The following is a 14,915-nucleotide window of genomic DNA, read 5'->3' on the forward strand; positions in this document are numbered from 1 at the left end:
CCAGCCATTCAAAAGAACTTAATCCAAATCTCCGAGTGCCAATTGCTGCAAGTACAGTAGGCACGCCATTGGAATAAAATATTCAATCACAATACTGCGCTACATTTTACAATACAAGAGTAAAACCCTTTTCCTTACACTTCGGGTTACTTAGAAGGTAGTTGGTAAACAAAACTGGTCTTGCACTGCTGATCAGGCTGTCAGACAAAATCCCAGCTCCACATGCTGAAAGTATCAGGTCTTCCGAAAACACGGACTACGAAGATGAAGGCTTCGTTTACTGTAGGTTTCTGTACACGACTGATACCAACAGGGCTATTTAAATGGGAAAACCAACCAAAAGGACTGTTAGCAAGCCTCCATGACCTGACTCACGGATGCCTTCTCAAACCTTAAAGAGAACCATTAACCAAAACAGGTAAAAAGGTTTACAAAGTACACTGTCCTTCAGATGAGAGGTAAAACTGAGGTTCTCTGTGGTTATTAAACATCCCAGGCTTCATTACTCTGTGCTCCTCCCCACTGACAACATCTAGATGTTGCTGTTGTTATTATTATACACTACAAAGGAATGAGACAGAGCTTAAGGGTAGATGGGATAAGTTGGATACAGAATCATTACTGAATGGATGGCAACAGCTGAAGAATATTTTGGGTAAAACACAAAACATTCATCACGAGAGTAAATCAAAGGCTATAAAGCAGAATCTCAGATGGTTCCATCGACCAAGACAAACCGATGGAAAATGAAAGCACTTCTTAAAGTGATTTTGAAAATACTAGAACATGAATATAATGAACTGCAAAGGACATGTATAAAAATATCTGAAAGCCCATACTGCAAAGGTTTCTAGACTGAATGTTTTATCAGCGTTAAAACAAGCAGAACAATAATAATAATAATAATAATAATAAAAGATGAAGCAATGTCTCGGAGAATACATGTTAAACTAAGACAATGAAAGGGAAACAAATGAGAAATGGCTGATGTACTGTATTTAATACTTGCTTATCTCAGGTCCTCACTAGGAAGAAACTGTCGATACCCCTTAGGATGTTTTATATCTAATAATACCTTGGCATACAAGAGGCAGAAGAGGTTCTAAAAGCTCTTAATCTCCAGAGGATGATGATATTCTTCCAACTGTAACTCTTCAGTCACTCAAGACTGAGATAATATCCATTGGCTGGAGAATTAATGAAATAACCCATCCACATAAGGTTGATAAACCCCGAACCAAGTAATTATAATGGAAGTAAAACGTACTGATCTTCTGATATCAAGAACAGTGATTAGAAATAAACTAGAAAGACTTAGGTGTTTCTGCTGACATTAATATCTTCTAAACAGTGTGGGGAAGCAGTAAAAACGCAAACATGTTAGATTATACAGTTCAAAGTGTAAAATTTAAATCAAGTGAAGTTAAGCTGAAATTGTATAAAACTGTTACCAAAAAAGATATTGCTGCTCTGGACCAAACATAGTACATACTGTACAATATCATTAAATGGTCTTTTTCACGTAATTTTGACACATTTAAGCATTCAACTCTTAATATCATTTAGAAATATGATAAATTAAATATGTAATCATTTCTAGTATTTATAGGGTGGACTTCTAAACAAGCGTTTAAATTCTGCACTGAACATTAAAAATGCGAGAAGCTGGGACTTTGTTACACAGGAATACAGGGAAGGCGGAGGAAATGACAGGACACCACTTCATGTGTAACATTCTGGGACATCTGGCCAAGTTCAGTACTTGTGAAGTAGTGCAAAAATAACTAATGTATTAATATGACATTGTTCTTACGCAGCTTCTTTCCCTTAGAAGGACAGATAAAATGCATATAAGTAAAAAAAAATCCCTTAGAAATGATTTATAATAACCCATACCAAAACCAGAAGATTGCACCAAGACCTCCGACAATAAATCCAACTGCTCTTTCCTCCAGCTGCTCTGCTTCATTTTGCACACTGAATCACAGTTCAACCTGGACAACAGCAGCTATAAACCAGTATACCACAGAGTGCACCGCATTGCTTTATGAACCAATTACTTACCGAGAGAAGCGAAGGCTAGGACTGTTGACACATTCATGCTGACTGCCAGAACGCTCACAGCCCACAAGTTATTTTCTGAAGGTTTAGTTAATACACAAATCAAAGAAAAAGTGTGCTTTCCATTTGAGTGTCCTTCTGTCATTTATAACCTTTTGTGCTTTAAATCAGAATCCCACCTTTTGCTGTGCTCACTAAGAGTTGAACTCGAAAACAAAGGTATGAACAGTTCTGTAATCTCTCCTTAGCCAAAGAGCCCTTGTTAAATTTAACTATAAGGTAAAAAAAGTCAAGACGCAGACTACGTACTGTATATCCACAGTGCCAGTGAAAATGCCGTTACACATGACATTCTCCCGAGAATGTGCATGCACATTTAAGAATAAGACTAAAAAAAAAAAATCTTGTTTCACAGTATAACAGGTTTTTGCACAAGGTTAAACAATGGCACAGACGCACACAAAGGGGATGCATTTCAGTGCAACACAAGCGCAAAAACGGTAATCGCAAAAGTCTGGTACTTACGAAGTCAAAGTCTCCGTCCTGTGGCACTTTCCAATTATCTGGGAAGGCATTCTTGGCTAAATGGTATGGCTCCTGCTTGTTCTGGTTGCAGTTTTCATGAGCTATGTTCTTCGAATCCTGCTTGTCAAAGTAATCCATGAAGGACGGTCTTTGTGCTTGCTGTGAAGTAGCATTTCCTGCAGGAGAAAAAAACACCTCGTTCAAAACTACAAACAGCAGCAGAAACAAGCAAAGAAAATAAAAAAAAATAGATCAATTCATGGATTTTGTTAAAAACTAATTAGAGACGTGGTCTGAAGATTGAAATGTACCCAAAAAATTAGAACAATAAAACAGGACAGGGGGACGCTGGCAGGAGGATAGAAACAGACATTTTTATTTAAATCAATTTTTTCCATTTGCAGATAACCTCAATGAATTTGAATAATTGGAAAATATTGCTTTCTTTTTTAAATCTACTACAGGCAGTTTGCAAATGACACGCTCTAATTTGGTCCTAAGAATAAGTATAATTTCTTAATTTAGGGCAAATTAGTTCCATCATTACTGTACATGGGCACAGCATGTCCAGAAAACGTGACGGAGTGTGAGAGACAGTATGCCCTGCCTGTATGTAGATATTATACTACTGTTCAAACAAACTATTTCAGAAGTTCTTCGCACATTTGTGATCCGATTCAAAGTCTAGATTGTGACTTAATTCCAAGCATGTGCAAAAGGCATAACCACATCTCATTTTTCCAGCTTAACAGTGTAGGAGTATGCAACTGATAAATATCCAAAAAAATGTCTCCCCCTTTCCACAAATTGGCACCTATTTTGCACTACTTTGTGCATCTCAGCTCCAGTCAGACAAACTGAACATCTCCCAGGTATTAGCGCCAGTGTTCCCACCCTTTCATCCAGCCACAGAGCCACTGCTCTTAAATAAAATGCCAGGCATTGCACATTCCCTACAAACCATTTAACACAAAGGAACTTGCCACTTCTGCATTCAGACTAAGACCCACAGTCAGATCAATTTGAAATCTTGCTGGGGTTAACCTGGGACATTTCTGTGTGCTCAATTATCCTCAAACACCCCAATGCATGCCGGGGAGAGAAATGTGCGCTCCAAGTGGTCCAGCGGGAGATCAAGGTGATGGAGAATATCAAAGCTCTCTTCCACAGCAGATCTGAAGCCCAATTAGCACAGAATGGAAAACAACACATTGATACACAACCTCTGCCTCCCAGAGAAACCCTTGAGAAATCAAATACATCCCAACGCGCCACATGTGATGCGACCTGTGCTTTTCAAAAAACGGCAGGATCGTCTAATCAATTTCATAACATCATGTGCAAAGACTTCATAAAATGTCATCAGTGACCGATATAGTGTCACAGATAATGATGGCAAAAAATACAGGCCGAGATGGCAATTAAGGTTGCTGAAGAAAAAGTGGTGAAGCTAAAATCACACACTGAAGCACTTAAAGGGCTTTGGAGCTGTGCTGAAGGCAAAGCCTAAATGAAAAGAGACAGCTTTTTAATTTACCTACTGTTAAATAGTAAATGTAGCTCACAGTCATGTGCATATAGACACAAAGGTGACTGCTATCCATCTTCATTTCACTTGCACTCGTGCTACAGTACGTAGCAATCTGCATGGCTGCAAGTATCCAGCTTCTGAAACTCCAGTTTACTCCCTTCAAAAGAAAATACACAGCAAAAAAAAAAGCCTAAAATCTAGGAGTAGGACCAGGATCTCATCTGGATAAACACTTTGAGTGTGAAGAATTAGAGGACTGCAGTTCAATGTTCCATTAATAATGCTTCAGACTTCACCTGTGTATCTCATCATCACAGCTGATGAATAATATTAAATTACAAACACGCACACACTCACTTGAAAAAGATGTTTTCCACAACATTTAATGACCCATCAGTGTGAAGACAGCAATGAGGCTATGTAACAATCACCCACCTGTTGAACAACAGACAGTGAAAGGAAGGGCACAGAGGACTACTGATAGGATGCTACAAAGTCCCCGAGTGAGCAGGAATCTCATGACAAGCTGGTTTTCAAGCCACCCCAGTGATTCGCTTAGTATGGTTTTTCAAACGGTGAGAGAAAACGCAAACAAAGCAGCATCTCCAGGCCGACAGCAAATCTTATCCACATGTGAACAGGAGGACACTCCCAGGGTAGTGCTCTACAGCCGCTGAAAGCAGGGCTGCACACAAATGTGTCTGCGAGAGGCCTGAGGCAGCTGTCGGCCTTGGTCAGAATAGTCCTCGGTTCCAGTCTCCAATTTAAGATGTACCACTTTCATCAAGCTCCCAGGAGCAACTATCAACTCTGTGCAAGTGTGCAAGTCATTTCAATTTGGTGCTGCCAGTGACCAGAACAATCTGCAGAGTAAGGCAAAATTATCCACCTTCATATCTGAGGGAGTTTTCAGCTGTAGGATTAAAGTGTTTCTGCCATCTCCTTTTCTTTATAGTTTTATTTATAGACTGATTGCTCGTTTCATTGATTTACCATTTATATATTTTCAGTACAATAATGGCGCAAGCCACTGCAAATAACTCATTCGAAAAATTATTTTTCATCTGGTTCATGAATAGTAATATATCCTAATATTATTTTAACTATAAAAAGGCATCTTTAGAAAGCTGCAAATTAAGAATGCCAAAATCTTTAGACTAAAAACAACAAACCACTGCAAGACCATAACATACACCTACGTCCTCATATAACCTTTTATAAATAATCTGAATCTGATAATGCTGGGGTATACTATAAAAAAGGTTTCATACAGTCTAGTCATACCTGCTTTCTATCTGTGCATCCAGTAAAATGAAGTACATAAAAAAGCTCACAAGTACACAATTAACACACAGCTCCACATCTACACCAGCCCACAGAGGACGCAAGGTCAAGGACAGCAGCTCATTCCATATGCCTCTGCAGTAGATGCTGAAAGCAGTGACTGGTGGTAATCTCACCCTAAATGCCTTTTGGTGTGTTAATATCCAAACATTTATGTTCTCTATAGTAGGATGTCACCTCTGGCACTTCTGAAATAAAGCCACTACTATTAAACAGTAATCTGGACTGTTTTACCAACATCTCCAAATTTACAGGTGGCAGAAATCCAGGACAGTTTAAGAATTTGGATCAGGGAGCCGGAATCTTGCTGGCATTAAAGGGGAATGCACTTGTTAAAAGAGGCTGTTTAATTCACATAGTCTTTGAGAAGACTCTTAAGTAACTGCCTTCCCAGCACTATAGAGTCCTGCAGCAGGCTGCTTTGTGCATTCAAGTACTATGCACTAAGCAGGATCCAGACAGCACCACCTGAGCATGAATGGCTGTCAATATATGTCAATATGTGACGGGCAGAGGAATGTCTGTCAAAACTGTCAATGAGCCAAGAGGCCTCCTCCTTCTCGATTACACTTCATCTCAGCAATGCACACACTGAAAGAAAATAACACTGCTCGTTTTGCAGAAAATGCATATAGGTCATGCCTTACGTACAGGACAGACGAATGTTTTTTAATTTTCAAGATGACACACCTGTATTAAAATGTCTCACAATTGGAGAGCAGATCACTGGCTGTTAAGTCTCTGACACTCTGCCATTGCAAACCCTTTAATTGCCTTTACTACCTGCAAAGCTGCAATGAAAGAAGTCCTTAAAAAATAACCAAAAGAGCTGTAAAACAAATCCAAAAACAGAGAGACGAATTACACAAAAGGAAAAATGAAGGCTGTAGTGGAAAAAAAAGCTGGCAGACTAATCTGTTTGGAAATAGAAGCCAAATACATTCACACTGCAACACATATGTTGAAACGTGTAAAACCAAGCGATTATTCCAAGGAGAAAACACTCTGCTTAATCATACAGCGAGCAATATGGAAAGCCACTTCCTGGATTTTAATAGGACTGATCCCAGGCCTAAGTGCTTGAGTGCAGAACTGCTTGAGTGAGGCCACCCTCAGCGAGTGACAAGACCCTGGGCTCGAACCCAGGACACCTGGGTCACAGAGCTCTACCTGTACTTTACAGGTCGAGCCAGTCAGGACCCCCCTCCCCCCCCCACCTGCTTACATGATGAGTGCCTCTCATTTCTGCAGGGTGTCCTGTGTGAAAAATATTAACAAACGGTAATAAAGAAAACCCTGGCAAATTAAAGCTGATCTTGAAAAGGTGGCGACAGTATACCTTACATGTTGGTATGGGAATAACCACTTTCAGACAGAAATGATCATTTGCTCCTACCTGCAGCTTTTGTTTTCGGAGACCTTCGGCCACTTATGTTGCATACTGCACCGTCCAGTAATTTTATCCCGGAACTGAGCCATTTCCAAATCTAATGACTGGAGGACTTCAGAGGCAGATTGTGGAACTACTCAGTTAAAGCCCCAGCTAGGGTTAGGGTTAGCATTCCCTCACTACTTAGACATTTTTTATGCTCAGTGCTGGATTTTAAGGGCCCAAGTCAGCTTTAGGATGAGTGATAATTTGCTCCTATCTGCAACTTTTTCCCCCCCCAGAGACTTTTAGTCACTTGTATTGCCTACTGCACTGTTCTGTAACTGTACCCTAGATTTGAGTGAGATCAAAGTTGTAAGAAAACCTATTCTAATGGATAAACACTCTTAATTTTATCATTTAAAGGGTGACAAAGTATAACTGCAGTCAACATTTAAGGATTCTTGTAACCCTAACTGTACACTGGCCCAAATGGATCCTCATTTAGTCTTTTTTTTTTCCCCACAAAAAAGGTCCATTTTGGTTTCAGTGTGCAAGACTGCCCGGCAAACAAAGCATGAACTGGGACCTCGTTATATAAGAAAGAAATGTTTCTTTCCAACCCAGAAACCTGAAGACAATGAGCAGTGTTGAAAACCACTGCCTTTCTTTCAGATTGGCAATCATTAATATGATGTATTTGTTTCAGGCTTCGCAAGGGAATGCTGTCTTTAACACGTGGTCTGGATCTATTTGTCTGTGGTTAAGAACGATGCACTTAAGTCTACCAGATACAAAAAGCTGAGAACTGTACACTACTGGAGTCCAGACCACAGAACAGAGTGGGCCTAGTACCCATCTGACTGCAGTTTACTGTACATAGTCTAAAGGGTAACTTTAAGAACTACAGAATATGGACTTATAAATTAAAATTGTAAGCTGTACATGGCCACCAAATGGATTAATAATTTAATGAAATAAAGCAAGCAACAGTCGAGAGAAGTTTCATCTCCAGCGGACTGACATGGGGACCCCTGAGCTTGGTGTAACAGTTAATGTACAGGAATATCTCTGAACTGCCTGCTGCTTGATTTTTATACCTGAAAATGCTCATGGAAACAGCAGCAATAGGCTCTATTTAGCATGCTATGTCACTTCACGCCAGCAAAAAAAACCCCAGATAAAATCAGGTCGTAAGCCACAAATTGCCAGAGCACACTCTCCTGCACAGCTCACACAAGAAATATTGCAGCTCTTGAGTGCTTTCCTTTTTTTCATCCCAGCTAGTACGCTATCTCCTCCAGACCTATTTTCGTCCTGCTTTATGAAATAATTAACAAGTGAAGGCGGACTTGGTTTTATCTCATTTTCACACCTTAAAGGGACGGTAAACAATTTTCTGTCTTCCATGCTTGAGCTGTTCCAGAGAAAAACCTCAGACTTCTGCCTCAGGGCTGAATGTGAGGGTGCAAGGTAGGAATCTTGCATGACTGAACGACAATACGTTCATTGTAACTCAATACTGAACAAGTCCTTAACCCTTTATCTGGAAGTAACGGTAACTGAGAAAACATTCACAAGATTCATCCAGTGTTGTAATAAGATAAGATCACTTTATGAGCCCTATACAATTTCTTGCATTAGATATTTGTCTTTCTGTGAGACACACAGGCACACAGACGGGGAGAGAGAAGCCTGGAGTCAGAGCGCAAGGTCAGCCATTTATACAGCGCCCCTGGAGCAGTTGGGGTTAAGGGCCTTGCTCGGGGGCCCAACAGAGTAGGATTCCTCTGCCGGCCGTGGGATTTGAACCGGCAACCTTCCAGCCACAGGCGCAGATCCTGAGCCACAGAGCCACTGCTCCGCCCCACAGAGAGAAGCATGGCACCACCTGCTGGGTTTCACACCCTGTGAAGCTGCTGCTGCTCCAGAATCTTTATGCAGCAGCAATGCGTAGCAGATCTCAACTGGGCCTTGAAGTCCGAGACTATATAGGCCCTGTGGACAGGGGGATCTTGGTTTCCTAGCACTGCTATGTAAGCATTGATCACAGGTGCCACGTTTGCCTGGGTAAGAGTGTGGAAAGGGTGGGGAACAGACAACACCATGCTGAAGGAAGTACTTCTCTTCACAGACCTGTGTTTCGGGGGTTGGGGATCTCACGGCAGAGGAGCGTGGTGTCGTTTCTCAGAAGCTTGACATGGAACTTGCCATCTCCGAGGCGCAGAGCTCACCCTGGCCTCAGGACAGCAATCAAAAACCTCAAGTGCCTCAGAGCCCCAGCAAATTAAACCGCTCTCAACATTATGTGGCGACTTCAGGGGAGGACATTTTCGATTTCCAGTAAAACGATTTTGTGCGTGCAGCCCTGCCATCCTACTGGTCAGAGTTATATTTTGGAATTCTTTAACTCAGGGTCATTTGTTTCAGGTGTTGATTTATTGAAGTGCTGTGCATCTTTCTCAGAAAGAATGAGTGGTATAATCTAGAGCCTGTCTTTAACATTAATTTTAAATACACCTCTGCTTCACTATTGCTTACATTTAGAGTGACAAACAGGCTGCAATGCCAAAATGCTGTGTTTATGCTTGTCAGACTACACCGAATACTGTTGTAGTTATATCAGCCAGCTCTGCAAAGTGAGAAGGCACGCAGTAATGCGACACTCCCACCTAGTGGTACAGTCGCATAACTGCAGCAAGGTGACTATGCGTACCCTCCTGCAGTCCGCCACCCTTTATAAGCCAAAATCTGAACCACTGACTTTGCCCTTGTCTGGATGCAAATTATATACCTTACTGGGTCAAAAAAAAAAAAAGACGGGTCAGAAGATGTGGGTAGCACATGAAAACAATGCTTCTTCTACCATGGAGATCTGGCTAAACTACAAAAAACTATATTTAAAAATAAGCCATTCCTTCCAAAGCAAACCTGTACAACTTAATCTAACAATACAGTCTTAAAAGCTAAGCACCAGGAGCAGACAGGTGTCATAAATGATGCCGTGTTTTCTTCATTCAATTTCATGGCCTAAAGTAATAGATCCTTCTGACACAGAGGTGTCCAGAAGGCAGCACACACTGGATGAGCCTCCAAAATGTATTTAACAGTAATATGCCACAACCTCTGGAAACCACAGGCAGAAATGTGCGGGACTAGGATGACCTCTGCCATCGACGACGATCCAAATGGATCCTCATTTAAATAGCCTTTTTTTTTTTACAAAAAAGGTCCATTTTGGTTTCAGTGTGCAAGACTGCCTGGCAAACAAAACATGAACTGGGACCTCGTTATATATGAAAGAAATGTTTCTTTCCAACCCAGAAACCTGAAGACAATGAGCAGTGTTGAAAACCACTGCTTTTCTTTCAGATTGGCGATCATTAATAGGATGCATTTGTTTCAGGCTTCGCAAGGGAATGCTGTCTTTAACATGTGGTCTGGATCTATTCGTCTGTGGTTATACCAGCAGCCATATCACTCTACAACTCACAACTGGTACCCCACTGAAGCTCAGCAGGTGTGAGCCTGGTCAGTACCTGGATGGGAGACCTCCTGGGAAAAACTAAGGCTGCTGCTGGAAGAGGTGTTAGTGGGGCCAGCAGGGGGCGCTCACCCTGCGGCCCATGTGGGTCCTAATGCCCCAGTATAGTGACGGGGACACTATACTGTAAACAGGCGCCGTCCTTCGGATGAAACGTAAAACCGAGGTCCTGACTCTCTGTGGTCATTAAAAATCCCAGGGCGTTTCTCGAAAAGAGTAGGGGTGTAACCCCGGCGTCCTGGCCAAATTTCCCCATTGGCCTTTACCAATCATGGCCTCCTAATAATCCCCCTCTATGAATTGGCTTCATTACTCTGCTCTCCTCCCCACTGAGAGCTGATGTGTGGTGAGCGTTCTGGTGCACTATGGCTGCCGTCGCATCATCCATGTGGGGCTGCACATTGGTGGTGGTGGAGGGGAGTCCCCATTACCTGTAAAGCGCTTTGAGTGGAGTTTCCAGAAAAGCGCTATATAAGTGTAAGCAATTACTATTATTATTAAGAACGATGCACTTAAGTCTACCAGATACAAAAAGCTGAGAACTGTACACAACTGGAGTCCAGACCACAGAACAGAGTGGGCCTAGTACCCATCTGACAGTTTATTGTCGGTACGATGCCCTGTGGGCGGCCGGCTGGTGCTGCCGACGTCTGAACGGGCACAGTGGGGCGGACTCACTCTTCATGGTGCCGTCCTCCTCCTCGTCGTCGCTGTTGATCACCATGGTGCCCAGGTCGGACTCCAGCATGGTGCTGTTGTGCTCGATCATGGTCTGCGCCCCGTCGCTCATGGTGCCTGTCGCCCGCATGGTGCCCGCGCCCTCGGAGCCCGTCTTCACCATGGTGTGGGAGTCCACCTCCACCTCGTCCTCCTGGGGCAGAAAGCAGGGCGGGTCAGCGCCGCCGGACCCACGGGGCCCGGCTCAGCAGAATCTCTTACACCGCACACAGCAACGGACTCTTTTTTTCCAGCCGGGGGAATGTAAGCTTTCTGATGCAAGTCAAAAGATGTCACATCGGAGGATCAAAACGACATGATCCAGGGATAAAAAGCAAAGAATCCATTTTCGCTGAAAGAATACCCAATAAAACCCTAAATAAAATAATAAAATTGCTCAGGTGCAATTTGCTGAAAGCAGACAAAGATGGCACATAACAGTGCTCAAAATATGAAAGTCTTCCGATTTTGGTGTACGGACCTTTCTAGATTGTGTTCTGGCCCTTTTATTAGGTAGGTAGTGTTAGGCAGAACTGCATAAAACTAATGAATAGGTTACAATACACTACTCCCAGATCTCACACCGTTATTCAGTTTAAGGTTAATCAGATTTTGTCGTGTTTTTTCTGCATTTCTACGTGGAAGCAGAAACGTACAACACGCATCCACACAGTTTTTGTCTTTTTCGTTTTTTTATTTATGTTTCATCCACCTCCCCTTTTCTCCATTCCCAATTTGGAACACACAATTCACATTTCACTTTGTTACTGGCAGCTCCCGCGTCTGAGCGGATGACTAAAGATTGATGAGTATCCTCCAGTCTCACAATATGCTTTTTAAATGTGCTAAGCCATTGGGAACGCTCTCCACCAGCTGCTGTTCAGCCCAGCGAGTTTCACATAAGCATCTCTGACATTTCATTTTTAATTCCTGCACAATTAAGGACAAACAGAATTAGCTAACAGTGCTAATTTCGTCCCCACAGAGACTCCCCTGAGTCCTAGACCCGTAATATCCCGCCAACAGATCACGCATATTCGTGTTTAGATAATCGTGATCTGTGTATCAAACTTTAATAATGGTCCAGGTAGGCTAACAAATGTTTGGGGAGCACATCTGAAAGGTATTAGGCATGAAATGGATAGGACATCAAAAGGAAACTCGTGCAATCTGCCTCCCTGCTTGTATGCGAATGACCTTATTGAAAACAAACCTCATGTTTCCTAAATGATTTAATAAACACCAAATAATGCAGCAAATGGAGTTTAGCATGATGATGACCAAGACGATATGCATTATTAATCCCCAGTGAGGTCAAAGTGCAAGGCCAATGCCGACTTCGTTGACATTTACTAATGCACCTCTTACAGTAGGCAATCCGCTGGGATCAAAAGCTTAATGATGTAATGGCAACAAACGAAATTTGTATTTTCACACTCATTGTTCCTGATAGGCCTAGCATTAAAGTAGTTCATATTACAGGAAGTTCAGCTATCCATCAAAACTCAACATGCGTTATGAAATCTTTGGGGGGCTACGCTAAGGTCCACAAAATTCTTTAAAACATGGCTCATTTATTTTGCCAACCTGCAATTTCCTCAAGAGTCGCTTGTGTGAACAACTTCCTAACATTACTAAACAGCTCATAATGGATAATGGTGACCGCTGTGGGATGGCGGGCAGATCACGAGAGGACTGCCCTGGTGGGCATACCAAGATGTGTATGGAAACTAATCTCAAAATCGAACACTCGCACTTTGTGTCAAGTGAAATCCGAGCCACGATTCCAGGAACTGCTCTTCTTTCTATGAAACAGGTGCTGGCTCCATGGGAAAGGGTTATTATTTCAAGTGTACGGAAAGTTAAACATCTGTTGTTAATATAAGAGGCAGGGGACACTCCTGTCAGTGGATCTCTTACAAATGGCCAAAGTCTGAAGCAGTTTCACTTCATGCTTTCAAACTGCCCTTGTTTGTATAGAAATCTCTGCTACATTTCAAGTGCTTTTGTTGAGATGTTATTTATTTTCCTTTTTTAAAGTAAAAACAATATCCCAACTGACCTTCCTGTGGAGTATAGCATTTTAGAACTTCTTGAGACATACGAGCTCTGGCTTTGCTCATGAGCAGAATTCAATTAGGTTTAAGCTCCATCGCCGCAATTATCTGCTCAGTATTTTGCGTGGCATAAAACAAGCACTTCATACTCCCCCAAATCCCTTCTTATTTTTCAGATTACATCATGATTGCGCCAGGGGACGAACTGGAGATGGCACTAAAGGGAGCAAGTATGATATGATATTGCAGGAAGATCTTCAAAACAACTTTCTTTTTGATACTCATTACAGCTCAAAGGCAAGCACTGATTGCATATGAATGTCTGTTCATTTTTAACAGCAAGGATTCCAAAGAAGAATTCTTTTTCTATTTTGTAGGATAAGGCACAGCATCAAAGTCATTGTATAGACACATGAAATGTATTCTGCTGGTTTCCCTGCGAAAATAAAACATCTCAGCAGACTTATTCATTAATTCATGCGAACGTTTATACATGAATGAAGTATACAACACTTACAAATATCTCAAGGTGACTACACAGTTATTTTGATAAAGTGATGAGTAAATTGCTGTAATAAATTGTAATGATGTTCTTCAACATACAGTAAGTGGGTCTAATCCTCTATGTGACTTAGGAAGAAAAGCTCTATATAAATACACAGAACCGATACTACTACAAGCCGAACAGAATAACAAGTGTAGACCACATGCAAGAGAGAGCACTTCATTTATTTGGCTACAGTCTAGCCTAAGCCTTGATTGGCCTTGATTTAAATTATGCTGTGGTATTTCTCAGTCAGAAACGTTTCTTTAACCAACGCTTTTAGAATGAGAAGGCCTGTGAGCTTTTGTATCTATTTCAGCTTCCATCTGTCAGAGTAACAATATCCATGGCTTTTTAAATGTACCGATTGATACTCTAAATCTGATGAATATATGGGCAGGTTAACTAAGTCCTGCAAAAATTAAATGGAGTACTTCATACAGAATCTGCATTCAGACGCTGTGTCTGAGACAGCGGTTCTGTCCACACCCACTTTCACAGGCACTGTGGGAGTGGGACACAAAGCACTGCTAATGGGGGCCTGCTTGTGCAGCCCACTCTTTAGGCCTGTTTAAGCAGGGCCAAGGCATATCTGCCAGCAGCACTACCTACAAAGCCACAAACGATTTTTGTTTTTGCTCTGGCCTTCAACCCATGTCTGACAAGAATCACACTTGCTCCCTGCTCAGTTTTAAAACCGAGCGGCCGTGTCAGGTAAATGTGTCCCAGAACCAACCTGACTTGATCAACGGCCATGACAACACTTGCCAAATTTCATGCAGAACAAGGGCAGCGATTGTCTTTTAAACAGCCATAAAAGCTTTGTCAGACCTTTTTACTTAACCCCCTTGCAAATAAAATCTTAACTAACACAACATTTTCTAAAGACTGCAGCTCCAGTGTTCACCCGCTGTGTCCGAGACTGGTCCTGTCCAGACACTAAATAGTTTTCCCCATTTCTATTTTGATTAGAACTGCACTCAAATATGGAATACAACCAATCTTTGCAGACTTTCAGCCATTAACTTAAAAACATGTTCATGGGAGCTTTTTACTCAAATGCCTGGTTGAAAGAGGAATAGGCCACAACCCCAATTTCATATCAATCTACAACTTTGATTTTTAATTTAATGTCCAAACAAACTGCAAATTGATTTAAATTGCAATTCACAATAAACTATTGCACAACAAACTGAAGGAACCAACCAGTAATTCACCATTTT

General features: G+C 41.7%; 1 protein-coding gene across 1 annotated transcript in view; it reads right to left on the reverse strand.

Moving 5' to 3' along the window:
• stk3 (serine/threonine kinase 3 (STE20 homolog, yeast)) overlaps positions 1-14,915 on the reverse strand; it is an 86,579-nt gene that overhangs the window by 30,830 nt on the left and 40,834 nt on the right. The window contains exons 9-10 of the mRNA XM_088600783.1: positions 11,053-11,245; positions 2,587-2,762 (exon numbers count right to left, since the gene is read on the reverse strand). Coding sequence (XP_088456909.1) covers positions 2,587-2,762; positions 11,053-11,245 — 369 coding nt within the window. The remainder of the gene's footprint in view (positions 1-2,586; positions 2,763-11,052; positions 11,246-14,915) is intronic.

Source organism: Lepisosteus platostomus, chromosome 12 (genome assembly GCF_059453375.1).
Source record: "Lepisosteus platostomus isolate fLepPlt1 chromosome 12, fLepPlt1.hap1, whole genome shotgun sequence".
NCBI classification, from domain to species: Eukaryota; Metazoa; Chordata; class Actinopteri; order Semionotiformes; family Lepisosteidae; genus Lepisosteus; species Lepisosteus platostomus.